This window comes from Dasypus novemcinctus, chromosome 15, assembly GCF_030445035.2.
Source record: "Dasypus novemcinctus isolate mDasNov1 chromosome 15, mDasNov1.1.hap2, whole genome shotgun sequence".
Taxonomy (NCBI): Eukaryota; Metazoa; Chordata; class Mammalia; order Cingulata; family Dasypodidae; genus Dasypus; species Dasypus novemcinctus.
In genome coordinates this window covers 13,071,717-13,097,921 of record NC_080687.1, presented here as the reverse complement: position 1 = coordinate 13,097,921, position 26,205 = coordinate 13,071,717, and the positions used below count along the sequence as shown (strand labels likewise).

Genomic DNA, 26,205 nt, shown 5'->3' with positions numbered 1-26,205 from the left:
GAAGTCTAGGTCCCCACTTGGCCTTTGCTGGTGTGAGTGATGGTGGGGTCCGTGTTTTCTGTGATGTTTGGTGAAGTAAAGCGGTTATTGTCTAAAAGTTTTCTGTCCTCCTAGCCCACCCCATCCCTGGGTCTTTGGCTAGTGGGAGCAGGTTTCTGTTGGGAATTTTTGCTCAGTGTTCATGGACGTTTCTGGCTGCTGGCATCTTCAGTGCCACATCTGGAATATATGAGGCAAAAAGAACACCTAGTTTCCACATGTCCCAAGGCTCCTATCTCTTTTTCCTTCTCCTCTCCATCTGTCTTCTCTGAGTCTTCTTATATTTGTTTTACACACAATATCCAGGGTTTTCGCAAGAGGAATAAGGAAAAGTAGATCATAAGTCTGTCCTGATAGGAATTTTTAACAACAGACTTTGTTACCTTTTAAAACTTTTTAAAAAAGCTTTTGATATGGTAGTACTAATTTTCAGAAGAAGCCATTTTTATAGGTCTTACCCGGTTTGTAGTCACAGGTGAAGTGACAATGTGGGTACTGTGAAAAATGTAGGGAAAGTGTATGACTTGAACCCTGCCTGAGAGAATGAATCCTCTGGTCTAACGCTCAATGTGTTGGTGCCTCCCCAGAATCTCCAGGTACAGGGCCCCCTGCTCATGGTACTGCTCTCCACAGGTTTCTACAGGTTGACAATTCTCAAGTGGTATCTCCAGCATGGACCGCCCTCAGACCTCGGTACCCCATGGCCTCCGGAGTGCCTCAGCAGTCACTCAAAGTACTCATGTCCAAAGTCTGACTCGTTCTCTTTTCCTGCTCAGCTTATTCTTCCTCCTGTGTTCCCCATCTGGATAATCAGCAGAAAGTCATCCACTGGGATGTGGATGTGGCTCAAGCAATTGAGTTCCCACTGACACATAGGAGGTCCCAGATTCGGTTCCTGATGCCTCCTAGAGAAGACGAGCAAGAGGGCAAACTGGCACAATGGGCAGGCATGGCAAGGTGGTGCAACAAGATGACTCAACAAGAAAAGACAGTGAGAGACAGAAAGCAGGCAGCTGAGGTTGCTTAAGCGATTGAGCACCTCTCTTCCACATGGGAGATCCCAGGTTCGGTTTCCAGTGCCTCCTAAGGAGAAGATGAGCAGACACAGACAGTACACAGTGAATGGACACAGAGCAGACAGCAATCACAAACACTGGGGGGCGGAGGAGAATAAATAAAACCTTAAAAAAAAAAAAATCATCCACTATGCAGGATGCAGTTGAATGTTCTTGAAGCCTTTCCTGACCTCCTCAGAGTTCTTCGCCCCTCCATGTTACACCTGCGGAGCTAGTACCATCTCTCCTGTATCACTCATCACCTTACATCATGTTTTCCTACACAATGAGGTCACCTTGGAGTCTGAGCTTCATAAGGGCAGAGACTGTGTCTTGGGCAAGTTTGTTTCTAGCACATTGAGTCTCACACAAAGTAGATGCACAATAAAAGCTGAGTAAATTAGAAGCCAGATTTAAAAAACAAAAAATCCTTTTCAGTGTGAAATAATTTCAAACTTGCACAATTACAAAATAATACAAAACCCACCCAGCAACCCAGATCCACCAATTTTAACAGTTTTCCATGTTTGCCAGATCATTCTATCTGTATATCCTTCCCTCCATTTATCTGTTTCCAAAACATGTGAGAGTAGATGTATACATCACACTCCTTGACTACTTAATACTTCCATGTATATTTCCTCAGAACAAATATATTCATTTATATAACCACAAGAAGTCAAGTTTTAAACAAAGGGATTTACATGGATCAGCAGAAAGGGGAGAATAATTTACGATAACCCATCAGAATAGAATTTATGAATGACTTCTAGCTGCAGGATGTATAAACTAGACATAACCTCTCTCTTACAGAAATCATAGGCTGGAAGGCATGTTTTATTTTGTTTCATTGTTTTTATTTTCCCACATTACTTAATTATATTTAACTCAAGTAATCTTTTTTGGTTCTACAAAGGCCTTAGATGGGTCTGGAATACACTCAAGCCTAAAGGTCCTCATTTTCTAATGATGAGGGTCATAATGAGTAGACGTAGTTACGGACTGAGGCTATGAAATGGCATTCTCTAGGGATCCTTAGAAATAGATTCGAACTTCAGGAGTCTCAAGCTGGTAGATGTTTAGCCCTACCTGAAGAGAACTGAACCTCGGACCAGCTTTTGTCTTGAGGGAACTGTCAAATCTATGCATTTAAGATTCTAGCAGCTAATTTAGAAAATAGAGTCTAAAATTACCTATTTGTTTTTGGCTTTGTTGTGGGATCAGCTGAGGTTCTTGTCAGCTGTGACCATGGACAAGATGAGATTTGTAAATCCTTATCACATTCCCTGGGTGCCCTCTTTGAGTTGTGCTTGTGTGATGCTTTCAGGAAATGCTTCCTAGCAGAAATGTGGACACAAAGACTTATTTTCTCCCAACGGAACCCTTCTCACCTTTCCTAACACCACTCGTTTTTTGAGACAGGAACACGACACCGTCTCTAGGATAAGCCACCTTCTTTAAAGAGCCTGTTTGTAAGGATTCGTTGTGTGAGATTGGGTCCACCATCATTACTGGGAAGGCAACAAGCGTGCACGTGAAGACTGTCGGGTTTATGTTTATGTGATATCTTTCATTTTGGTAGATCTCATCCAGCATGCCTACCTAAACCAATATAGAAAAATATCTGAGAAATGACATTAACTCCAACATCCCCACCACCATTGGAGATATAAACTGTGAAGATACCATCAATACTGACAGTTCAGGCAGTGGGAGGGAATTTATCTCAGATTTGGAACCTATTCCCCCTCTTTTTTTTTTTTAAACACATCTTGTAGATCTATATTGTTCTTCCCCTTGTTAATTTGTACTCCTTTTGTTTTCTTGTCATAACCACAATTAGCCAAGATAAATATTCATTGCATTTTCTTCAGTTTCTTCCAATTTTTCTTTGAGTGGATAGCTTCAAAGCCATTTATAGATGATATATTATTATGAATATTATTACCCTGATTTCCAGTTCCTCTCTATCTTGAGGTTTCCCAACTTTATTATTTATAAGAATTTTTTATAATGTCTATTCACAAAGGTCTTTTTTCTCCCCCCAAAAAGAAAGGCAAAATTGGAAAACAGTATTCCTTGACATTTCAGCATTGGAGAACCTGCAGGAGTCAGTGAGGCACTTCCAGTAAAATGTTTTTTATAAACTCTGATATCCTTTTCACAACCTAAAGCTTTGTTACATCTATTACTATTTTCTTTTCTTTTGTGTTAAAACATGTAGATTTACAGAAATATGCAGAAATTCCAGTTTTCCTATTAACATTTTACATGAGCATGGTGCCATTGTTAGAATCATGAAACCGTATCATCATAATTGTGCAATTGACCTTAGCCCACTGCTTACACTAGGGTTCACTCTGTGTTGTACAGTTCTATGGGTTTGCCTGTGTGTGTGGTAACTTACATACAACCTAAAATTTCCCTTTTTATCCCTTATCAAACGTAAAATTCAGTGCTCTTTTTTTTTTTTTTTTTTTTTTGGATGTGTCACTTTATTTTATTTGGTCATTAAATTTTTGTTTGGGGGAAGAGACATGCATGGCAACTGCGTAGCATATTCCACTTACTAGCTGCCCTCTCCACAAGTATGTCTGAAACATTTCTATAATTGTACAGAAGATGCAAGGAGTACATAGCTTCATTTATATCAGTGCTCTTAAGTGCATATATAAAATCGTGCCTCCATCCCTATCATCCATTGCCAAAACATTTCCATCACCCCAAAGTTCATCCCAATTAAACTAGCTCCCCACTTCCCTCCACCCTCAGCCCCTGGTAATCTGTATTTAATTTCTGACTTTATGAATATGCATATTCTGCTTATTTCAGGTAAGTGAGCTCGTACGGTATTGGGCCATTTGTGTCTGGCTTCTTTAGCTAAACTAATGTGTTCCAGATTTATCCATGTGGAGACGTCTCAAAACTTAATTCCTTTTTAGGGCTATACCACATTTTGTCTATCCATTCCTCTATTGACAGACAATTGGGTTGCTTCCACCTTTTGGCAATTGTGAATAATGCCATTATGAATATTGGGTTGTGAAAATCTATTCAAATCCTGACTTTTAATTATTTGAGGTATATACCTAAACGTGGAATTGCTGGCTTATGTGGTAATTCTGTACTTTCTGACTATTCACCATACTGTTTTCCACAGCAGCTGCCCTATTTTACATTCCCACTAACAATGTGTGAGTGTGCCTATTTCTCTAAAACCTCTTCAACACTTGTCGTTTTCTGTTTATCAAATAGTTGCTATTCTAGTGAGTGAGAGATGCTATCTCACTGTGGTTTTGATTTGCATTTCCCTAACAGTTAATGATGTTGAGCATCTTTTCATGTGCTCTTTGGCCATTTGGAGAAATGCCTATTCAAGTCTTTTGCCCATTTTTAAAATTGGGTTATGTTCCTTTTTCTTGTTGAGTTGTAGAAGTCACCATGTCCCTTGGGCATATTCTGGATATTAAGCCCTGATCAGATATGTGGTTTCCAAATATTTTCTCCCATTCTGGAGGTTGTCTTTTTACTTTTTGATAAAGTCCTTGAATGCACACAATTTTAAATTTTGATAAGGTCCCATTTACTATTTCTTTAGTTACTTGTGCTTATGATATAAAGTCTAAGAAACCACTGCTTAACACAAGGTCCTGAAAAGGTTTCCCTATGTTTTCTTGTAGTTTTATTTCTTATATTTAGTCCTTTGATCTATTTTGAGTTAAGTTTTATATATGATGTGAGGCAGGAGTCCACCTTCATTTTTTGCACATGGCTATCCAGTTCTCCCAACACCGATTGTTGAAGAGACTCTTCTTTCCCCAGTGAGTAGACTTGCCACCTTTGTCAAAGATCAGTTTTCCAAAGGTGTGAGGGTTTATTTTTGAACTCTCAATTCAATTCCATTGATCTATATATCTGTCCCTATACCAGTACCATACTGCTTTGCTTACTGTAGCTTTGTAATAAGTTTTAAAATCAGGAACTGTGAGTTCACCAACTTTGTTCTTTTTCAAGATGGTTTTGGCTATTTGGGCCTGCTTACCCTTCCATATGAATTTAATGATTGGTTTTTCCATTTCTGCAAAGAAGTCTGTTAGTGTCTGATTGGAATTGCATTGAATCTGTGTATCACTTTTGGTAGAATTGACATCTTAACAATATTTAGTCTTGCAATCCAGGAACATGGCATGTCTTTCCATTTATTTAGGTCCTTTTTAACTTCTTTCAGCAATATTTTGCAGTTCTCCATGTGCGATTCCTTTATATCCTTGCTTAAATTTGTTCCAAAATATTTTATTCTTATTGTTGCTATTGTAAATGGAATTTTAGAAATTTCCTCTTCAGATTGTTTATTACTAGTATATAGAATGCAACTGCCTCTTGTGTGTTGATCTTGTACCCTGCCACTTTGTTGAATTCATTCATTAGCTCTACTAGCTTTCTGTGGACTTTTCAGGATTCTCTGTGTATAAGATCATGTCATCTACAAATAGGGAAAGTTTTACTTCTTCCCTTCCTATTTGGATGCCTTTTATTTCTTTTTCTTGCCCAGTTGCTCTGGCTAGAACTCCCAGTACCATTTGAATAACAGTGATGACAATGAGCATCCCTATCTTGTTCCTGATCTTAGGGGGAAGAATTTCAGTCTTTCACCATTGAGTCTGATATCAGCTTTGGGTTTTTCATACATTTTTGTTATCATATTAAGGATGTTTCCTTCTATTCCTTGTTTTCTGGGTATTTTATCAGGAAGGGGTACTGGGTTTTTTCAAAAGCCTTTTCTACATCAATTGAGATGATCATTTTTCCCCCTTTGTTCTATTAATGTGTATTACATTAATTGATTTTCTTTTATTGAACTAACCATGCTTACCTAAGGAAAATCCTACTTGATTGTGTTGTATAATTCAATGTGCTGTTAGATTTGGGTTGCTAGTAATTGTTTGAGAATTTTGCATTTATATGCATGAGAGAGATTGGTCTGTAACTTTTACTTGTGTTATGTTTATCTAGTTTTGTTATTAGGTGATGCTGGCCTCATAGAATGATTTGGGATGTGTTCTCTTCTCTACAGTTTTTGGCAGAGTTTGATGTTAACTCTTTGAACGTTTTTTCAAATTCTCTGCTGAAATAATCTGATCCTGGACTTTTCTTTGTTGGGAATATTTTGATTCTTGATTTAATCTCTTTACTTGTTATTGGTCTGTTGATATCTTCTATTTCTTCTTGAGTCAGTATAAGTAGTTTGCATGCTTCTAGGAATTTGTCCATTTCATCTAAGTTATTTAATTTGCTGGTAGACTGATGGTTCTTTTTATTTCTGTGGAGTCAATAGTAATGTTCCCCCTTTCATTCCAAATCAATGACTATTTTTTAAATCTCCAGGAAAGGCTTTTACTAAATAGAGCAAATCTTAGGGGAAGAATAGTTCTGTAGCCACAGGGTCTTTTGAAGTTGGGTCAAGGAAATAAGAATATTCATGGAAACTAAGTGGAGGCAACATGGCAGACTATGCTGGCTCAGAGAAGACCTTTCCCAACTCATGGAAATGTTGGGTGAAATATGAATAATGAAAGCCTTTCAATATGCAGTTGAGCTCAAAGGGAAGTTAAGGAAATCCCCATATGTCAGAAATGGAGAGACAGCAAAGCCAACAGGGTTAGAGGGAGCTGAAGCTGAGGTCAAAGTGGCTGTATGGAAACATCAGAAATAATAGAGGTCTCAGGGGCTGCAGACTGGGTGCTCTATGAGGGAGAAAGATAAGATCAGTTCCATGTGAGATGGGACAGAACTCTGTGCCTGAAGTTGGGAATTTGGTAGGGCTGCCATTTTATTGAAACAGAAATGAGAACAATGGTATTTAGTAGACTGACAGCAGCAGCGACTCATACCATTTGCCCAGAGCAATGGATGGGAAGAAAGAGTTATCCACTAGAGACTGGAAGCCCATGCTTGTGTATGAGGACCAATTTTAGACCATTCCCAATGCCATGGGGTCCTCAGTCTAAGATATCGATATAGAAATCAGTGTAAAATGGATGTAACCCCAAGGCCCTGGCAGAAACAAAAAGCAAATCTCTCTCAAGCATGATGTGATAACTAGAGAACATATTAGGAAAAGAATTGCAATGAAGAGTCATCAGTTACTACAGACAGGTAAATTAGCTCCCCAAAAATTGGAGATGCAAGGAGAGTCTGAGAATCTATAAAATAAGGATCAAAAAAGATACAGAAATCAAAAAGCAAGAGCATATAAGAAAAACAAATGGATTCAGAAGGAAAGTAGAATGTGTAGATGTAAAAAAAATATAGTGATTTAAATTTATAACTTGTTGCTTCACTTAAAAATAGCTTCGATAAAGTCAAGATGAGATAAGGAAATATAAAAGATTTAGAGATGTGGAAGCTGGAGAGAGAGAGAGAATAGAGAGAATAGAGGAGCAGAAGTATTCAAAGAATTTTTCATAAGTGAAGAAAAACAAAGTCTTGTTTGTTTTAGCTTTCCAGGCCTGGGCAGGATATAAAACAAAGCTATACCTCATCATAATAAGTGTTGTAATGAAACTGCAGAACATCAAAGACATTGAAAATTATTTTAAAAGCAACCAGAGAAGAAAGACATTACCTACAAAGAACAACAGTCAGCCTGAGAAAGATTCAGTGCTGGAGACGAAAAGATGAGATGGGGAAAATCAGAGTCTGAGTCAGCTTTCTAAAATCCTTGTGTTTCTCAAGGGGTTGGTTAAATTATTTTCTAACTTTTGATGTCAAATATACATGTTAAAAACTTAACGATGGGGAAGCAGATGTGGCTCAAGCAGTTGGGTTCCTGCCTACCACATGGGAGGTCCTGGGCTCGGTTCCCAGTGCCTCCTAAAGAAGATGAGCAAATCAGTGAGCTGACATGATGGGCTGGCACGACAGGCTGGCATGGCGAGCTGATGCAACGAGATGACACAACAAAGAGACATAACAAGGAAACACATTGAGAGACTCAAAAAGCAGGGAGTGGAGATTGGGCACCCCCTTCTGGTCCCAGGTTCAGTTCCCGGTGCCTCTTAAAAAAAAAAAAGGCAAGCAGAAAGAAAGCACAAAAACAAAAAAACAAGGGGTGGGAGAATAAATAAATAAAATATATTTTTTAAAAAACAAATTAAGGGTAACCACGAAAATAAATAATAAAGTTTTTCTCCAAACCAGTAGATGAAGCAAACTAAAGTAAGAAAACAATCAATTCAACAGAAAGCAAGAAAAGGGGGGTGGGGGAGAAGCATGGTAAATAGAATGCATAAAATAAATTACAACGTTTATACATATTTTAAAACATGACTATATATAAATTGCGAACACGTATACATGTAGCAAATGTGTGAGATACGAACTGGAAGGTTATTTCTTTTTTTTTTCTCCCCTCCCCCCCAGTTGTCTTCTCTCTGTGTCCGTTCGCTGTGTGCTCTTCTGTGACCACTTCTATCCTTAACAGCAGCACCGGGAATCTGTGCTTCTTTTCATTGTGTCATCTTGCTGTGTCAGCTCTCCATGTGTGCGGCACCATTCTTGGGCAGACTACACTTTCGTGCTGGGTGGCTCTCCTTACGGAGCGTGCTCCTTGCGCATGGGGCTCCCCTACGCAGGGAACACCCCTATGTGGCACGGCACTCCTTGCATGCATTAGCACTGCGCATGGGCCAGCTCCACATGGGTCAAGGAGGCCCCGGGGTTTGAACTGCGGACCTCCCATGTGGTAGACAGATACCCTATCCATTGGGCCAAGTCCGCTTCCCTGGAAGGTTATTTCTAACTTCATTTTAGCTTAGAAGGGAGAGAAAGGGGGTCAGGGAGGAGTATATGGGACTGTTATAGTTAAGATTTTTATTTTTTTAAATCTTAAAGAGTTATCACAACCAGGCCCATTCCTGGGCACTTTGTGCAAATATGTCTAACTATTTGAAGTTGTAAGTCAGCCTATCAGATAATTATATACCTTGAACTGATACGTCTTCATAAAGACTGGAACCCTTTATGATTCCCAGGCTCTTTGGAGGTCTAGCCAGAACTTGGCAGCCTGGGGAAGAGTTAGCTCCTCTGCCCAGCTCTTTCCTGCACGTGAAGGGATTCACTTGCCATGCGTGCACATCCAGCCTATGCGCCTGTGCAAAGAGCCATCCCCGCGGGCCTAGGTGTGGGTGCATGGGCTGCACTGTCTACTTTCAGAGAAATCCAAGGAAGAGGTTGGGTTGCCCTGGGATGCAGGTGTGGGGTCACTGAGAAGGGAGTTCTGGGGTCTCAAGTACCTGGGACAGGTTGGCATGGGCTGTGAGTGGTCATGTCTCCTTGGCCATGGACTCATCACCATGTGGGTGGGAGGGAAGGCTGTGGGACAGACAGTGTCCCTCTAAAGCCTGGGACAAAGGGTGGGCCTCAACACTGCTTAAAGCTGAGTGGGTAGGTAGATACTGGTTTTCCTAGTTTTTAACCATTTCCCTAAGCTTGGAATATTTCATTCCAAAAAGGAAGAGAAAGGAAAGCGTATGCCATTCCATTAGGGCATTAGGCTTCATGTGCCAGCAGCAGGTTTGGGGGCCGCAGCCCTCCCAGCCAAGCCCTGTAAGTCCTCTCTCTTCACCACATCATTGGACATGTCTGGGTTTCTGTGTCCTCACCTGCAAAGTGCAGTCCAAGATGTGTGATCCTGAAGATCCCCCTGTGACCTTCTCATGGCGCCCTATCCCTGGAAGCATCTCGACTGAAATGTTGGAGCAGCCCGGCTCACTAGGTGGAGGAGGGCATGGCATTCAGACCCCAGCCCTGCCCCGGCCCCTGGGAGCGAGTGCGTTGGTTTCCCTGTGTGTTTTCACATACAAGGCTGCCCAGGGGAGCTGCAGGCCAGCGGGCAAAGACCCCTGGTCCAGGCAGCCTCCCCGCCCTGGGCAGGGACACCAGCGTCTCCTGCACAGAAATCACAGCTGTCAATGGGCAAGTGTCGGCCGGGGAAGACAGGCCCTTTGTCACACGTCCCACCCCTGCAGCAGGACGGCACAGGCTGCTGCTAATGGTCGAGCCACAGTGGCACCCCAAATACAGCCCCATGGTCATGGGCTCCTCTAATCTATCTGCGCGCCCCTGCAGACCAGGGCGGTTGCTCAGCAGGACCCAGAGAGACTAATTTGGCTTGTGGAGGAGAAAGATCTGAGAGGGAAAGGAAAGCTGCTGTGAAGGGGTAGAAAAAGTATTTTTCCCCGTCAACCTTCAGACAGTCTGCCAAGCTTAGCTAGCCGAGGCTCATCTTTGATTGGTGATGAATTAAACATCATCATTTCAACCAAGACAATCAGGAAATGACGCCCCTGGAAGCCCAAGTGCAAAAGGGATTCCGGCCCGTGCAATCTTCCTTAGGAGACCGTTGGGATCGCTGGGGTCAGGTTTGTGGTCAGGGGGTCGGGGACTGCAGGCACCTGGAGCCTCCCGTGTCCTCACGTTCCTGCAGAGGACAGGTCGGGGGCATGGGTATGGTCCCCTAGACCCGAAGCCCCTTTCCAGCCAGGCGACGCGGCATCCTGATGGTGGAAGAGCAAAGCAGTTTGGCCCACGTGGGCAGTTTTCAAGGACCGCTTTACGTCTATGGAAATAAGCAAGTGTCCCCCAGTGTCGTTCCAGCTTTCTTCACAGCAGTGGCAACCCGGGAGGGAAAAATTCAAGGAGTATGAGGAGAAGAGCTTCTGATCCTTGTGTTTTAGAAGGGAACTCAGCTTATTCCCGTTGTGGCTCAAAAATGAGAATCTGGGTCTGCAGAAAGAACTATTTCTCTGACCTGGGGCCTGCGATTCCCGTGCCATGGTCTCTTGCCCGGGTGCGGGGTCCCGGCTTTGGGAAAGGCGGGCTGCAAGTGGGACCAAGGCTTTTAGGACGTTGCCCCTGGAAACCCAGATCGCTGCCTGCGAAAGTGTTCTGGGAAGCCCCGGCTGCTGGCCGCCGTGAAAAGGGCGCTTGTCGTGCACTTGGCTTAGGAGGAAGGCCGAGCGCGCAGGCGCCCTGTGCAGTTCACTCTGAAAACAGGGCGCCTTTCAGAAGAGGAGCGGGGCCTCCAAGTGTCAAGATAGCACCTAAAGTACACAGCAGCGCGGCTGCTGTTTTTCTTGATGTAGGGAAGCTTTCCCCCGATTGGCCTGTTTTCTTTTACAACCCAGGTTTTTCACGGGAGTCCCTTTGAGATGGGTTCGGATGACCTCAAGACTGACCATGTTTGATTTACTTGCAGGATGAATGAGCGCGATCACTTGTTAAAGAGACTTAGCCGGAAAACGCCCCCGACTCTCTTCCGAGGCAGTTCCCTCCAGCAGAGTATCCCGCGTAAGTACTTGCCCGCCCGGGCGCTGGTCCGTGGGGCCCCAGCTTGGGTGTGTGGGCGCGGGCCTGAATTAGAGTGTGGGTGGCGCTAACGGGGACGGAGGCAGCTGCCAAGCCCGTGACGCACGTTTCCGAGTGGAATTAGTGTCTGTGGCCCGAGGAAAGAGCAGCGTGAGTGTGGGGAATTCCCTGGGACCCAATCAAATGGCTGGATGACAAAATCCTTAAGTGTAAAATCCCGATTTCCTTAAGATCCTTCTGACAGGCTCCCAATAGGATGTTGTGTGTGTTTTTTTTTTGAGGTTCAAATGACATTATTTTTAAATTATTTCCACCCCAAAGATAGCAAGAAGAACTAATTAATTTACTTTTCTCCTGTCCATTAAAGCAGCAATACCAGGGCCGGGGGGATGGTGTGTATTTTTCTAAGAAGGCTTCCCCGCACCTAGCTTTGGTGTCCCACCCGAGGGCTTAGAAGCCTGGGTTTGGCTTCTGCCAAAGGGGCAGACCCGTGAGGGGTCCAAGCTGGGAGGGGAAGTGCAGAGGTGGGAGCGGGAGGACAGGGCAGGGGGGCCTGAAAGGAGGCGCTCGCTGGCAGCTTGGGGCGCCTGGTGTCTGGAGTCCAGGGTTCCCCGAGCCCGGCCCCTGCCGGCCGCCCTCCCCGGGCCCCGCAGTATTTGCGCGTCGGCTGCCCATCCTCCTTCCCCAGCCCCATCCCTCTGCTTCGTCTGCACCTTGATATCCGATCCCCACCTCCCCCTTTCCTTTCCCTCCCTGAGAAGTTCAGAAAGGAAACACGGGTAGAACGAGAAGCATTTCGGGAAAGTTAAGCAGGTCACCTTGAAATGCTCTAGCACGCGTGGTGCAGCTCGTGCAGGATTGGCCTCGAGTCCCCGCTGAGCTCCGCGCCCCAGCCTTCTCCGTGGAGAGAGGACAGGTGGAGACCGTCACCTCCTCGGCGGGACTCTCTCCTCTCCCCACATGCCCTGGGGAATGCCGATGGGGAGAAAGGGCGTGCAGGCCACCTCCAGGCGGGGGGAACATGCCTGATGTCCTCTAACACCCACGGCCCCCTGAGGCAGGTGGGGTGCGGGGACAGAGGCCCAGCCCCCGCCGTGCTCGGTGGCCGTGCGTGGAATCAGGTCGCGGCCTTGCCTGGCTGATGCCCTCTTAGTTCCCTCGGGCTGCCGGGACAAAGCCACCTGTTGGCTTCAAATAAGAAAAACGCTTTGTCTCTATGGTTCTGGGCCGAAAGTGCAAAACCAAAGTGTGGGTGCTTCCTCAGACCCTGCAGGGAAGACTCCTTCCTGGCCCCAGCTTCCAGTCTGGGCCACCACCCCGGGGGGGCTGTAGACCATCGCTCCCACCACTGCCTCGGCCGTCAAGGGGCCCTCTGCCCGTGGTCTCTCCCCTTCATTGCACACAGCAGTCATACCAGACCAGGACCGCCCACCCCAGTCCAATGTGGCTTCATCTTACTAATCCCATCTCCCCAGACCCCGTTTTCAAGGAAGGTCACTTTGATGGGTGAGGCCTGGGGCCCTTTTGGGGGTGCATTTCAGCTGCTAACAGATGCCACGGGGCAGACAGACCGGGCGAGGCCTGTGGTGGGGTCTTTGGGGCCGCGCCTCTGGAGCTCGGCTGCCTTGGATCGTGGCACAGCTCTGTGGTGGCCTTGTGACCCTGGGCAGGTTTCTTAACCTCTCTGTTTTGGCATCTTTGACAGGACTCCTGTAAGGACCTATTTTGGGATTCTTGGGGGTGTTGCTAAGCAAAAGCGCAGGTTCTCTGCTCCATGCGCTCTGTGACCAGTTCCCGAGTCGCAGGGTTTCAGTGAAAGTGTTTAGTGCTAAGCACAAAGCAGGAGGTCCGAAGCCTTATGGGCCTGAAAAGCTGTCTCGTAAAAGAGTCTAAGGAACTTGGGGGTTTTTTAAGATTCCCAGGAGGGAAGGTGGAATGCCTACCATTACACTACCTGACACTAGAATAAACATCACAATATAAACAGGGACTGAGGCTAGTTCAGCTGCTTTCTGTAATTTCAGGCATTAACTTTTGGCTACTCTACAACGTGTTAGAAAGTTTTTAAAAGTTTCTGTATAATGACACAGTGATCATAATCATTTGTTCATTCCTAACTCTCGGTCACAGGAGGATTCAGTGAGACCATGTACAGGGCCTAGAACAGCGCCTGACAATCTAAAGAGTTGAATAAAGGTTAGATAGCACTACCACCACCACTGCTAGTACTATTATTCAGTACTCAGTCTGCCACTAGCTGCGAAACTTTGGGGAGCTTACGTAGTTCTCTAAACTGCTTTCTTCTCTGGAAAAAAAAAGTGGAATAACAATAATTTACGGTCTTTTTGAGACCTCACAATGATGTGGGCTAAGCACCAGCTGCCATCCTGGTTTCCGATGCGCGGCATTCGAGCTGGCCAGCCACGCTGCTTCCCTGGTCAGTGCTTTAAAGTCACACCCGAAGGAATACACAATTCTGGTCATCAGTAGCACAGTCAAAGACCAAGTGAAAACCTTTATGGAGGAACCATAAATGTTCTAAAACTACTATGAAATGTTTTCCTTAACTCTCAATATTTTGAAAGGGGAAAAGAAACCCACTGAACAAATACAAGAAATAAAAAAGCTTCCAAAATCATACCACATTTAAAAAAAACACTCTGCAACTAGTCGTAAGCACCTGCTTTCTCACTTGCATGGTTTGTGTTATTTTCAAATGCCCAGGCCTCCCTCTTCCCAGGAAACTGGGAGGAAGGAAGACTCTCTCATCTTGGAAACACTGTTAGTTCCTTCTGAAAAGTCCACTCTGTGTCACTGAGATCAGCATTTGCTATGCCATCTAATTTCCCTGTTGTGCCAGCGTTCATCCCCATTTCTAATTCTATTAAGAATCTTTCCCAGACTGCAAACTGCTGCTTTCATTAAGATGTTATCAGAGCTCAGATTCAAAGGAATGCTACTCAAAATAGTGCAAAATGACATAACCTTATGGACTTCACCAAATGTTCTAAATGGGCAAAGACAAAACAACTAAGAAATTCACGTGCCCTTCCTTCTTCCACCTACCCCCTTCTGTCCCCAAATTCCCCCTGTGGCTGAGTTAGGGAGACAGCCGGGGAGTGTTCACAGGTTGGACCCATTGAGCACTTTCTCCAGGTCCTTTCAGAAAGATGAAAGAAAGTGGGAAATGCAAAGAGCTGGAGGCTCCTCTGAGATCCCCATTTGGATGCAAATGGCGGTTAGAAGTCCGTTAGGCAGAGCGAGCTGACCCCCTGCCTCTTTGTCAGGCTGTTGGGTGGGGCTGGGAGTGCACAGAAGCCGGTTGAATGGTTATCGTAGTTGTTCAACAAGAACCTCCCATTCCAGCTGTATCTCCCACCTGGCCTGGTTTCTAAGAAGAAAATATTTTATATCTGAACCAAGGAGGAGACACCTAGTAGAAAAAACCTGCCAGGACACCCTCCTTGTGTTCTTGAATTGTTAAGTCCACACTGTCAAGAAATGCGTCATTCTGGAAACCTGCTGGCAGATGCCTCCCATTGGAGAAGGCACCGGCAGGGACATCTGGGGGCTCTGCTTCCCCTGGAAGGAGAGGCTTGCAGTAGGATGAAAAGCTGCTCTCTGCTCTTGTTTCTGATGGAAACCTAGAACCTTTTGCCTCCCAGGGAAGCTGAGGGATCCCTCCAGACGTCCATGGGGGGCCACTGAGCCAGGGTACAAATACCAGCCAAGAAGTGATGCACCAACGACTGGGCTCCCAGAAGGCACAGCATGTTATGAATTAAGAACAGAATAAACAGAAATCAAGGTTTTTGCACCTTCCATTTGAGCAGGGAGTAGGCAATTACAAATACTGAGATCCTTTCCCAATCCCAAATGTTAAGATACCTTTCCCACATTTGAATACATTTCAAATGCTAAGATAACAAAGCATGTTTATTTTTTATGTCCCAGCAAGTCTTTTCCATCTCCTCCCCCCATCCCTACCCTCACCACCACTGCCCCCCCCCCCAAAAAAAACACATCAAAAAAGAAAAGTAGTAATTGTTCAATTTGGACTAATGGTTGAAACAGTCTGCTTGCCTTCCTGGCATGGATTTAGAGAGCACCCCCACTGGTGCAGTGTACACGTTAGAACTGAAAAAGAAGGCAAGGGGCTCTGAGGCCTAAGTACAGATGGCCAAGGAGCCTTCCTAGAGACAGTATATACAGAGGACTGGAGCCATAAGTGCTCCTGGGCCTCCCCTGTTGTAGGCCCTTAATCTACAAAAAACATAAACCAAGATCCAGAGAGGTTAAACTCCTCTCTTTGCCCCCAGTGCTTTAACCACTGCATCCCGCAGAACCCAAGATGCAGGCATAGAAGGGGGCAGACACTGTCTTCTAGAGAGGGAGCTCAGTATGAATTTTCCTGCCACCGGAAGTTTTTCTAAAGAGTGCTCATACGGTGCTATGGGTTGAGTTGTGCAAGTCCTAAACCCCTCCTGTGTTAAGGTCGACCCTGGCCCAGGATGGCTGGAGTCCTTAGAAGAAGGGGAGAGGAGGCAGACAGGGGAGACGGCCTGTGACAACGGAGCAGAGGCTGAAGCCCAAGGGTGGCCAGCAAGCCACCAGAAGCCAGGAGGAGGCCAGAAGGATGTGCGCAGAGCTAGGAGGCTGTGTACTCCTGTGGTTTTACGCCATCGGTTGGTGGGTCTTTGTTACCGCAGCACAGGAAACTGGTACACATGGCAGCTCCATTACCCCGGAGGAAAGGTGATCCTTACCTGGTGAGGACATTTTATATCAGACTAAGAAGCCCCCAGAGCAGGGAGCCAGGCCCACAGAACGGGGCAGGACAGATGGACACTCCAACAGCCCATCTGAGCCCAAGACAGTGAATGCTTGGCTCCCACTGGGAAAGATCAGATGTTTACTTGAAATGGTCCTTTTTAAAATAAGGCCCAAGAATGAAAATTGTCCAAGTCAACTACAGTACTCAGCCTTGTTCCTGGGGGAGAGACAGAGTTATTTGCTCCATATTGCTTTGAAAACCTAAAGGCCAGGACTGTGGTGGAACTTGTTCACAAAGAGGACTCTGTGCAGGGTGGGGGCTGGGAGGGATGTGTGCCCCCGCCCGGTGGAGGGAGGCAGGAGGTGTGGAGCGGCCCCCTGAAGCTGGGCTGGGAGCTTTCAATTGTCCGTGGTAATGGCTGGGAGACACTCCCTCGTTCCTTCACTCGGCCTCTCCTTCCCTCTGCTGCCTGGACCCCCTCCTGCTGCAGAGGAGCCCCCTTCCCTGGTGGTCAAGCCCTGCCGCGTGGGCCACAGGACCCTCCCGAGCTCTGGGTATGGGGGCGGCTGGTGGGCAGCTCACTGCAGGGGCTGGGGAGCCAGCCCAGGGCCCTTGAGGGACCGACACTCTCCCTTGATGGTTTATGCTTTTCCTTTCAAATCCGCCTCCGTCCTCGGACGACTCTTTTATCCAGTATGACTGTAGACTCTGGTAACATTCCTTTTTAAACCAAATGTCTGAGTAAGTTAATTATTCCATGATGGAAATATTATGTGGGCATAATTTCTAATTTCTTTTTCTCCTTTTAAAGAGTATGACAGAATGAACCACTCCATCGATAAATCTTAAATAGATGTGGCTGGGAATCAAAATTGTCAGGTTTTTGCTGTGTTGTCTACCAGTCACAATGTCTAATTCTTATGTGGCACCTCTCTCGACCCCTGACACAGAAGGTGATAGCCTCCAGAGAGCGATTCTCTGTGGGAAGGGCCAGTTAGAAAGGAAAAAGCCATTTTTTACTTAGGACTGCTAAATTCAGAGCTAGAGATGTGGTGGAAATGGACCCTGGAGTCACACTGCCTGGGGTTGAGTCCCAGCTCTGCTATTTACTCGGTGACCTGGGCAAGTTACAAAAGTCTCTCTATACCTCAGTTTCCCCTTTCATGTAAAGAGAAGACTAATATCACTTATCTCTTAAGATGGTTGGGAGGATTAAATGGGCTGTTTGCGAACAGTACACAGAATAGTGCCCCATACACAAGCAGCTTTGAATAAGTGTTGGCTATTCATCATCATCATCACCATCTTAATTGATTGTCCTAACCAGTTTTCCTGTGGCCAGGGTCTGATAGCTAAATTCCTCTTGCCTTTATCTTATGATCCCATTCTTTACTTAAGCAGAAGTAAACCCACTTTGTGCACTTGTTCCCAGTCTGAAACAGTCCAGCTAGGCGACAAGCATTGCGTGTGCTTTGCCCACATTCACTGCAAACCTTCTATGTGTTTTCGCCAACAAGCTTAAGGCTCCCTAGATTACAGGGCTGGCCTTCAGTGTCAGGCGGATGGTGGCATTTCCGGAGCAGGACAGCTCGCCTTTCCTCTTGATTAGTGGTGGGAAAGTGGAGACACAGACCAGTGACCCACTATTTATGCTTCTCAGCCTGAGCACAGCAGCAGCAGCACCTTAGGAAGAAGCAGCCTGCCCCGTGGAGCCATTCCCATCATGGCTTTAGCATCCACAGCCAGAATCACTAGCGCCCCTGGGAGGCTGCCATCTGCCACCATTTCCCCTTCTTGGTCTCAGACCCCCACCCATCCAAGACTAGGTGGCCAGCATGTCACGGGCCAGCCGCTGCCTGGGACAAGAGCAGCTCATCCCAACTTGTGTGCTTCCATTCGCACTCCTAACCAGGTCCGCCTGTGCCTCTCTCTTCCAGATGGCTACGCCTTTTCTCAAGAAGAGCATGGACCCGTTTCTCAGGAAGAAATAGTCCGTGCTTATGACACTACCAAAAAGAAATCAAGGAAGAAATAAGATGCGCTTTCTCCTGATTGGCGTTAGCAAAGAGTTTCGGTTTGTTGCATCCAGTGTTAACACACCTTTGTCAAAAGAGACTGGCATCAGCAGCCCAAACACCGGAAAACACATTTCTGTGGCCTTAGCCAACCAGTTTGTTAGTTATATATTCCCTCGCAAACCCGAAGGATACGCAGCCGGGGAAGCAATTTTTCCCCTCCTAATTTATCTGTAGTGCTTGGCCTAACTTTTGTTTATGTTGTTATGAAGCATTCAACTGTGCTCTGTGAGGTGTGAAATTAAAAACTTTTATGTTTCACCAACAATTTAAACCTCAGGACCAGTTGTTCTGGGAGAAAGGCAGTAGGGTTTTATGTTGCGTGAGAAACCCATCTTGTGTAATTGGAGTGGGGGCGCGTGTACTTCCTGTTTTGTTAGCCCACAGATGAAGTCCACCGGGCAGCATGTAAACTTCTCTTTAGGTTGGTTGCTCTCCCGCTTTGATTCATACTCTGTTTGTATGAAGTCGGCATAAACTTCTTGATTGCAGTGAAATCTCAGTAATATACCACTGGGTGGTAAATCTGCGAATGCTTAATTGAACCTCCCAGCCACATTCCCAGCAGGGCACACCAATCTGTGTTCCAACAAAGTTTTCCTCCTTCCCAGGTGCTCTCTTCGGCCTGGTACCCCCATGCCTGTCCAGGATCTCCCTTCCCTTCCCTGCTTGGCTGGCCAGGTGCAGAGAGCATGGTGGCTGCAGAATCCGCCCCCAAACTTGCACTAGCCCTTGTCTTCCTGCAGACTCAGAGGTGGGAGAAATCCCTTCTTGTGCCCCCTTAACTTCTGTAACTAAGGAAACCTAGTTATTCACCATATATTCTAAACGTTATCTGCCTTTTCCAATGACAGCATCAGGGGGTGAGAACCCTCTGTCCTGGGAACACTCACTTCCCAATCTCCAGACCATTGGACCTTGGGCACCCGCTTACCTGAGAACCGACACTTGTTTTCTTGGGGGTTTAGAGCCCATTTGGGATTTTTACTATTGGGAAATGAATGAGTTCCTGGCATTTCACCCAGACAAGTAACACACCTGGCACTGTAACTGTGGAGCTGGAGAAGATGAGGATTCCCAGGAAGGGAGAATAAGGGAAGGTAGGGTAGTGAAGCAAGAAAGAAGAGCGCAGAGAAATTGGGAGGAGGCAGTATAGGGCGCTCTTATCCAAATTGTTGTAGAAAGTCTAAAATCAAGCCCTGAAGCCCAGGCCCTTAGCACCATCACCCTAATGTGTGTGGAAGTTAAACAAGCCTGTGGCACTCAGGTTTTTTGGTGGTCTTGCTTTTTTTCTAATTTAAAAAAAAGTTTCCTCTTGGTAACAGAGACAGAACACAAAATTTCCCATTTTAGCCATTGTTATGCATACATTGCCGTGGTATTAATTATATTTACAACCTGAGTGCTACCATCGCCACCATCAGTTACCAAATTTTTTCATTTGACAGGTTTCATTGATAGGAATACCAACCATTTTAAGGAAACTCCCTGGACTCTTGACATCCTTTCTTTGCTTATGCAATCCATTTTAGATGCCAGCACCTTTCTCAATCCCCCAGTTGAAGACAAGGAAGAAAGGGCCAAGTCACTGCAGTGACCCACATTTTCAGTGAGACAGGCACTCGATCCCATGGGCCTGAATGGGAGCGCCTACAGCCCTTCCCAAAGCAGCAGCCTGGGGCGTTCTCTCCTCTGTTTTGGTTGCCAAACCAGAGTTTTGAAAGGCATAAAGAAAATACTTCTGGGCAGCTGTTACTGGTTAATATATGCCACAGTTCCTCTAGGGAGGGTGTGCTACATTCAGAAATAAAACAATGGTGCACTTTGCTTCCTAGCCCTTTATTTCAGAAACATCCATATCTTATTGAGCATTGGAATAATTTAGAGTCCAATTGGCATTGACTAAGAAAAGGAATCCCTGGCTTATGAAGAGAACAAGATCCAGAGATGGCTTGAGGGAAGGCAGGACAAGGCAATTTCAGGCCAGTCTCAGAAAATCGCCGTTCTTTCCAGCGTGAATAAAAAAGCTTTTTCATATTAGCATGATCAGCAAGATGGATCATTAAAGGGCGTCATGCAGGAATTACAACCCAAGCAAATGTACCCATGATAAACACAACTCAGGAGAGAAGAAAATTAGAATTAAGAATGTGTTAAGCATCTTTACTATTTGGCTTCATCTGGAAACTAGGCCTACTTGGAGAGTGAATTAAAACTCAATTCTTTGTCAAACACCCTTAGCTCTTTCTCGAACTTGAAGATTTCTCAAGTCAGATTTGTGAATTAAAGTGTGAGCTTTGGGGGTTTTTTTGTTTTTATTTTTACTTGAATGTATAGTTCAAAGTTTCTGGGATTTAAGTATGTTTTCCAATTATTTTGAGTAGATGAAACAATCTTTGCAGTGATGAAATAAGCACACAGCGAAAACATTAGCAGAGATGCCTTTCTATTTTCTCATTCACTTTTCTTATAGCCAAAGGACAAGAACGGATTTCTAGGAGTAGCGGCTTTCACCATGTGCGATGTACACTATTTCGTCAGGACAGACTCGGGCTATGTCACTTGCCCTGTCTTTAAATTGGGGTTACTATGTCACACAGCCCCTCCGTGGGGACACAAGCTGGCTGTCAGCCCAGCGGAAGTGCCACACGGGACTTGTCACTGCCACACAGTTAGTGACACGCAGGCTGGCGGGACGTACTGGGTAGCACTTCAGGACCTGATTCTGGATTGGGCTACTCTGCAGAGTCCGGTCAGGTCCAGCCCCAGTGCCCTTCTCGTTCTCTAGAAGCCTTGTCCCATTCTGGTCTGCTGAGGTACGCAGCTGACTCTTCTTTTTAGTCCACGTCCTACTCCTGGCTGACCCTGCCAGAGGAAAAGACCAGCATCTGTGAACTCCATTCTGAGTTCACTTGCACGCCCACATGTCCCAGCAAGGGTAGCTTCAGGAAGTGCACGCTGACAAGGAGAAGCCGGGAAGTGGGATAACTGCTTGGCAATCTATACTGCTGATCGGAACAGGCTGGGGCGGGGGGGATAGCGGACGAGTCAATCCCATTTCTCTGCAGAATATTTAGGGCTCTTTGACCAGTCTCCCATTCTCCCGGCCCTCACGCACACACACGCGAAAGAAAAACGTGTGCAGGTAATAACCTCTTTTGGATCAGTATACCAGACAAAACCTGGGCTTTGGAGAAAGCTGAAGCTGTTTCTTTAAGGCTCCTGGAGTACTATCCTGAAAGTGAGAGCAGGGATTTCAGCACAGCCCTGCTGAGAGCTCTGTTGACATTTTCTTTTCCTTGACAAGACTTCAGGTCTTGCTATAGGGAGCTGGCAGTGAAAATCAGTAATAACTTGTCAAGAAGCAGTGAGTAATGAAAAAAAAAAGTGAGTCTAAGTAGCTAATGTCTGAAAATGCATATGGGTGTATATATTACAGGCTTTAAGATAGAATTTTTTTTTAAAAAAAGAAAGCTATAGTCTATAATCCCCATTTGTTATAACAATGACCCTTTATCTTGTGGGTTTTTTTTAACCATAAGGAAGAGAATTTTCTGTCAGATATTTCTGTTCCTAGGGATTTGTCTTAAACCATAAGTTGAATAGAATGTTTGCAAAACTCTGCAATTGGATAAGATAGTCTTTAGTTCCAAACGTGTGAAAGAACTGTACACATTTCAGCCACGGTTTGAATTACTGCCCAGGGTCATTGCTCCAAAGTAATTCAAGGAGTGATTTAGCTTCAGCATTTGTAATGTAGCCTTCATCTCCTGGGATCCATAAAAAATGTGAACAGAGAAACTGTGGCTAAGCAGGGCCTGAAATTATAACTTGGCGAAGAAATGAGTCTGTCAGGTCAAGTCAAACGACAGCATCCCTGTCATATTACATGCGTACTTTCTTCATACAGGTGCTTAAATTAGCAAATATAATAGTGATGGAGACAGTTAAATAAATAAAGCCCTTCCCCCACCCAAAAGAAAAAAAATGCAAGCATACATCAATTGGCTTTATTCTTCTTTGGCTCAAGGCAGTCTTCTCTGTCTCAGTATAGCCTTGGGGAAGATTATTTAGTCTCAAACCAGCCATTTTTCCATCTTGAAGGGCAAGGAGGACAGTCTGAAGGGTTTCCAGTGGGCTGTGGAGGTCAAGGCCAACGATCCCCCATGGTGACATCATATTAGACTTTCCTGAAAGGAACAGGCCTGAAATACTTGACTTGATGGGTTATTCCCTTCATTTATTTTTCCTTAGCACCCCAGATTATCCAACAACACACATTTCCATTTCTTTTACCTTACATGGGTGCCATTTGATGCTAAACCCCCAGCCAGCGCTCTGTTTAAAGCTCCCTGAGTTTGTTGGGTAGGAACAAATGATTGAGTCATGAATCTGGGATGCAATCTTGAGAGGGAAGAAAAGGCTACTGAGCAGGCATCCACGTAAGCAGTCAGAAGATAGGACCCAAGTGGGAGCAGGAAGAGGGCAGGCTCACCTGTTAACCCGCCCACGTGCGTTAAGTACAACCGTTAACTCTTCACCTCCGGTAAACACCTCTCTCCCCCCAGCTGAGGGGCGGCAAAAGAGCAACTTTTTCCACCCAGACTGGCTCATTTTCAGATGACAACCTCTCACTCTGGTTGCCTTTGAGATATCTACTCTGCTCTCTCTCCCAGGCGTCAGACCAAGAAAAACATGCCCTCGAGATTAGCCCATCGGCATTTCTTCTGACCTGGCTAAAGAAAGAAAGGGGCCCTGTTAGTTTTAAAAGTCAGGAACAAAGTGTCAGGTAGCTTTGATTTATGACAGAAATAGAAAGAAGAAAGTTGAAGTAATGGCGCTCTACAAACAACCCTGCCCAGGAAACTGAGAGGTCAGGAGAGCTTATCAAGAGCCGTTTCTATAGGTAAGCTGTTCAGTGTGGAAGAGCAATGGACGGAAAGCGGGACAAAGTGTACACATCAGGATGAGAACCCACTTCCGAGGGGACGGGATCAGGTGGCTACCTTGAGATAGCTTTGTGTGCAATTACAGAGAATCAGTAAACCCTGAGAGAGAGAGAGAGAGGGAGGGAGGGAAGGAAGGTGGGAGGGAGGGAGGAAGGAAGGAAGGAAGGAAGGAAGGTGGGAGGGAGGGAGGGAGGGAGGAAGGAAGGAAGGAAGGAAGGAAGGAAGGAAGGAAGGAAGGAAGGAAATCTGTATCATAGAGCTTCTCTCCTTGCAACAAGATGCTTGCACAAGTAAATATTTTCTGATTTTCCTTAATAAAGTCAAGGCAAGTCCTGAGATTCCGAGCCTGCCTCCCTTCCCCTGCTTGTCCGGGATTGCTGAGTGCAGAGGGCTGCAGCTCTGGCTTCCTTCTAAAGCTGTGGGCAGCACAGACAGCTGCAGAGCCCGAGGTCCCCGCAGACCTCCCTGCAAGCCGTGAGAGAATGTTTGAATGCGGTAGCTGTCCCTTGTCTTCCTCGCCCTAGTAAAACGCATGCGCTCTATCTGTCACAGCTGTGCTCACATTGCTTAAATCCTGAGTGAGGGGTGGGCGGGCGTGAAGTTGTGACAGCGAGGACTTCTTTGCTCCCCCCTCTAGAAGTGTTCCCGTTTCTCATCCTGTTCATGTCCTCTGGTTGGTAAATTACAGCGGCACAGAGTTGTGGCGCTGGGTTCCCTCCTGGGGTGAAGACAAATGAAGGGCATTTTCTTGTATAAAGGGCATTTTCTTGTATGTTTTGAGGTTTGGGAGCATTCAGTGATTTGTGGCTTTGATCAGTCCTGTTGACGGGTGTACACGTCTGCACAAACCTGTTTCAAATAAATCTTTTCTTAAAGTAAATGAGTGGACCCTGTTTTATTTTGGAATTTTCTTTTCCTCTAATAAGCAGTTACTGCCAGAGGGACTCCGACCTCTAACAGAGGGTTTTGTCAGCAGGTACTGGCTCTACACACCCGGGAATGCCAGGGAACGGCAGGAGCACAGGTGCGTCTGGCGCAGATGAAAGTGAGCTCCGAGCAGCCGAGGCTGGGCCGCCTTTATGAGAAGAGGGGCCGGGAGGCCACGCTGACTCTGGGTTCAGCCACTCAAAGGAAAGATCTGTGCACAGAAGGCTGCCTTCCCCAGTCACTTCCCTTTCTTGGGTTCATCTCATTTTACCTGCAACCTAAGTTTTGGAAAGTTCAAGTCTACTGTCAAAGCATGGCATCATGACATTATTATTTCAAAGAGTGTAGAGAGACCAGTGCCCATTCCCCCGTCGTCGTGATGAGCCACCCTCCAGTAAGCGCCCACTGATGGCTCTGAATCAGCCGGGAGGCCACCGTCCCTGACGGGCCACATCCAGCTGGGTTCAGGTGGGAGCAGGAGGGCCCAGTGTGACCACTGAAGGACACAGGCAGGCGCTTCCGCCTCGGAAGCCAGCCCCATGCCCCCTTAGAGGGCTTTGCTGGCCTGACTTTTGTTTGGGCGGTGAGGTGTGACCTGGGGGAGGAGGCCAGAAAAGAAAGAGAACCTGTTAGAGAGGGTTCCCAGGCATGGGTTGAAGCTAGAACCCGAAAGACCTCTTAATTGCCCACCTCAAGTTTACTACCAAATTCCTGGAGATGAATTTTTGATTTCCTGCTGGCCAGGCTATGTCCCATCAGGGGTGGATTTGGTGAGCTGAGGGCAGTAGTGGCTTTGGTAGCCAGATCCACAGCTGAGGCCAGGAACTCAGGAGCGCTGCCTCACTGCAGGCAAGATTCAGAAGCTTAGGGCGGAGCTGGGAAGGTCCTTTGTCTTCTGCTCTACCTGCTCGCAGCCTTTTTTAAATCAGGAAAAGCAGTGTTGCCTCATAGGTGATTTAATACAATCTACAGGGAAGCAGATTTGTCTCAACTGATAGAGCGTCTGCCTACCATATGGGAGGTCCAGGGTTCAATCCCAGGGCCTCCCGGCCCATGTGGTAAGCTGGCCCACACTCAGTGCTGATGCGCGCAAAGAGTGCCATGCTGTGCACAGGTGTCCTCCACGTAGGGGAGCCCCACACACAAGAAGTGGGCCCTGCAAGGAGAGCCACCCTGCGCAGAAAAAAAAAAAGCACAGCCTGCCCAGGAGTAGTGCTGTACACACACAGCTGGTGTGGCAAGATGATGCAACAAAAAGAGACACAGGGGAAGCGGACTGGATGGTTAGAGCGTCCGTCTACCACATGGGAGGTCCACAGTTCAAACCCCAGGCCTCCTTGACCTGTGTGGAGCTGGCCCACTCACGGTGTTGATGCGCCCAAGGAATGCCCTGCCACGCAGGGTGTCCCCGCATAGGGGAGCCCCACGTGCAGGGAGTGCACCCCGTGGGATGGGGAGAGCCGCCCAGTGCGAAAGAAATTTCAGCCTGCCCAGGAAGGGCGCCGCACACACGGAGAGCTGACACAACAAAGAGAGACACAGATTCCCGTGCCACCGACAATAACAGAAGCAGACAAAAAGAAGAACACGCAGCAAATAGACACAGAGGACAGAAAACTGGGGTTGGGGGAGAGGGGAGAGAAATAAAAAAGACAGATTTCCCGGTGCCGCTGACAAGAATGCAAGGAGACACAGAAGAACCCACAGTGAATGGACACAGGGAGCAGACAACCGGGGGGTTCAGAGGGCGGGGAGGCGGGTTGTGTGGAAGGGTAGAGAGGAAAAAAATGCAATCTATAGAGAAGTGTTAAATTCCACCATTCACCTTGTCTTAATTCATGTCTTTAAGAAACCTGTCTTTGCTGCTAGTGTTTTTCTTGTTTTCATGATTTGAAATCTTTATTTCAGAATACTGGCAATAAGTAACCCAGACAATCAAGCCTTTGTCCAAATTTCTGCCAGTTTTAGTGCATGACAAGGTTTGGGTTTTTGCTGCATGGTTTTTGTTGTTGTTTTGA

At 46.2% G+C, this 26,205-nt stretch overlaps 1 protein-coding gene across 2 annotated transcripts in view; it reads left to right on the top strand.

Moving 5' to 3' along the window:
- The window catches only part of LOC101445555 (phospholipid-transporting ATPase IB), a 675,309-nt gene extending 651,169 nt beyond the window's left edge, over positions 1-24,140 (top strand). For both annotated transcript variants that reach the window (XM_058277045.2, XM_071208176.1), the window contains 3 exons: positions 11,353-11,444; positions 18,174-23,395; positions 23,458-24,140. In XM_058277045.2, the coding sequence (XP_058133028.1) occupies positions 11,353-11,444; positions 18,174-18,271 (190 nt within the window). In that variant the 3' untranslated portion in view covers positions 18,272-23,395; positions 23,458-24,140. The remainder of the gene's footprint in view (positions 1-11,352; positions 11,445-18,173; positions 23,396-23,457) is intronic.
- The last annotated feature ends 2,065 nt before the right edge of the window (positions 24,141-26,205 follow it).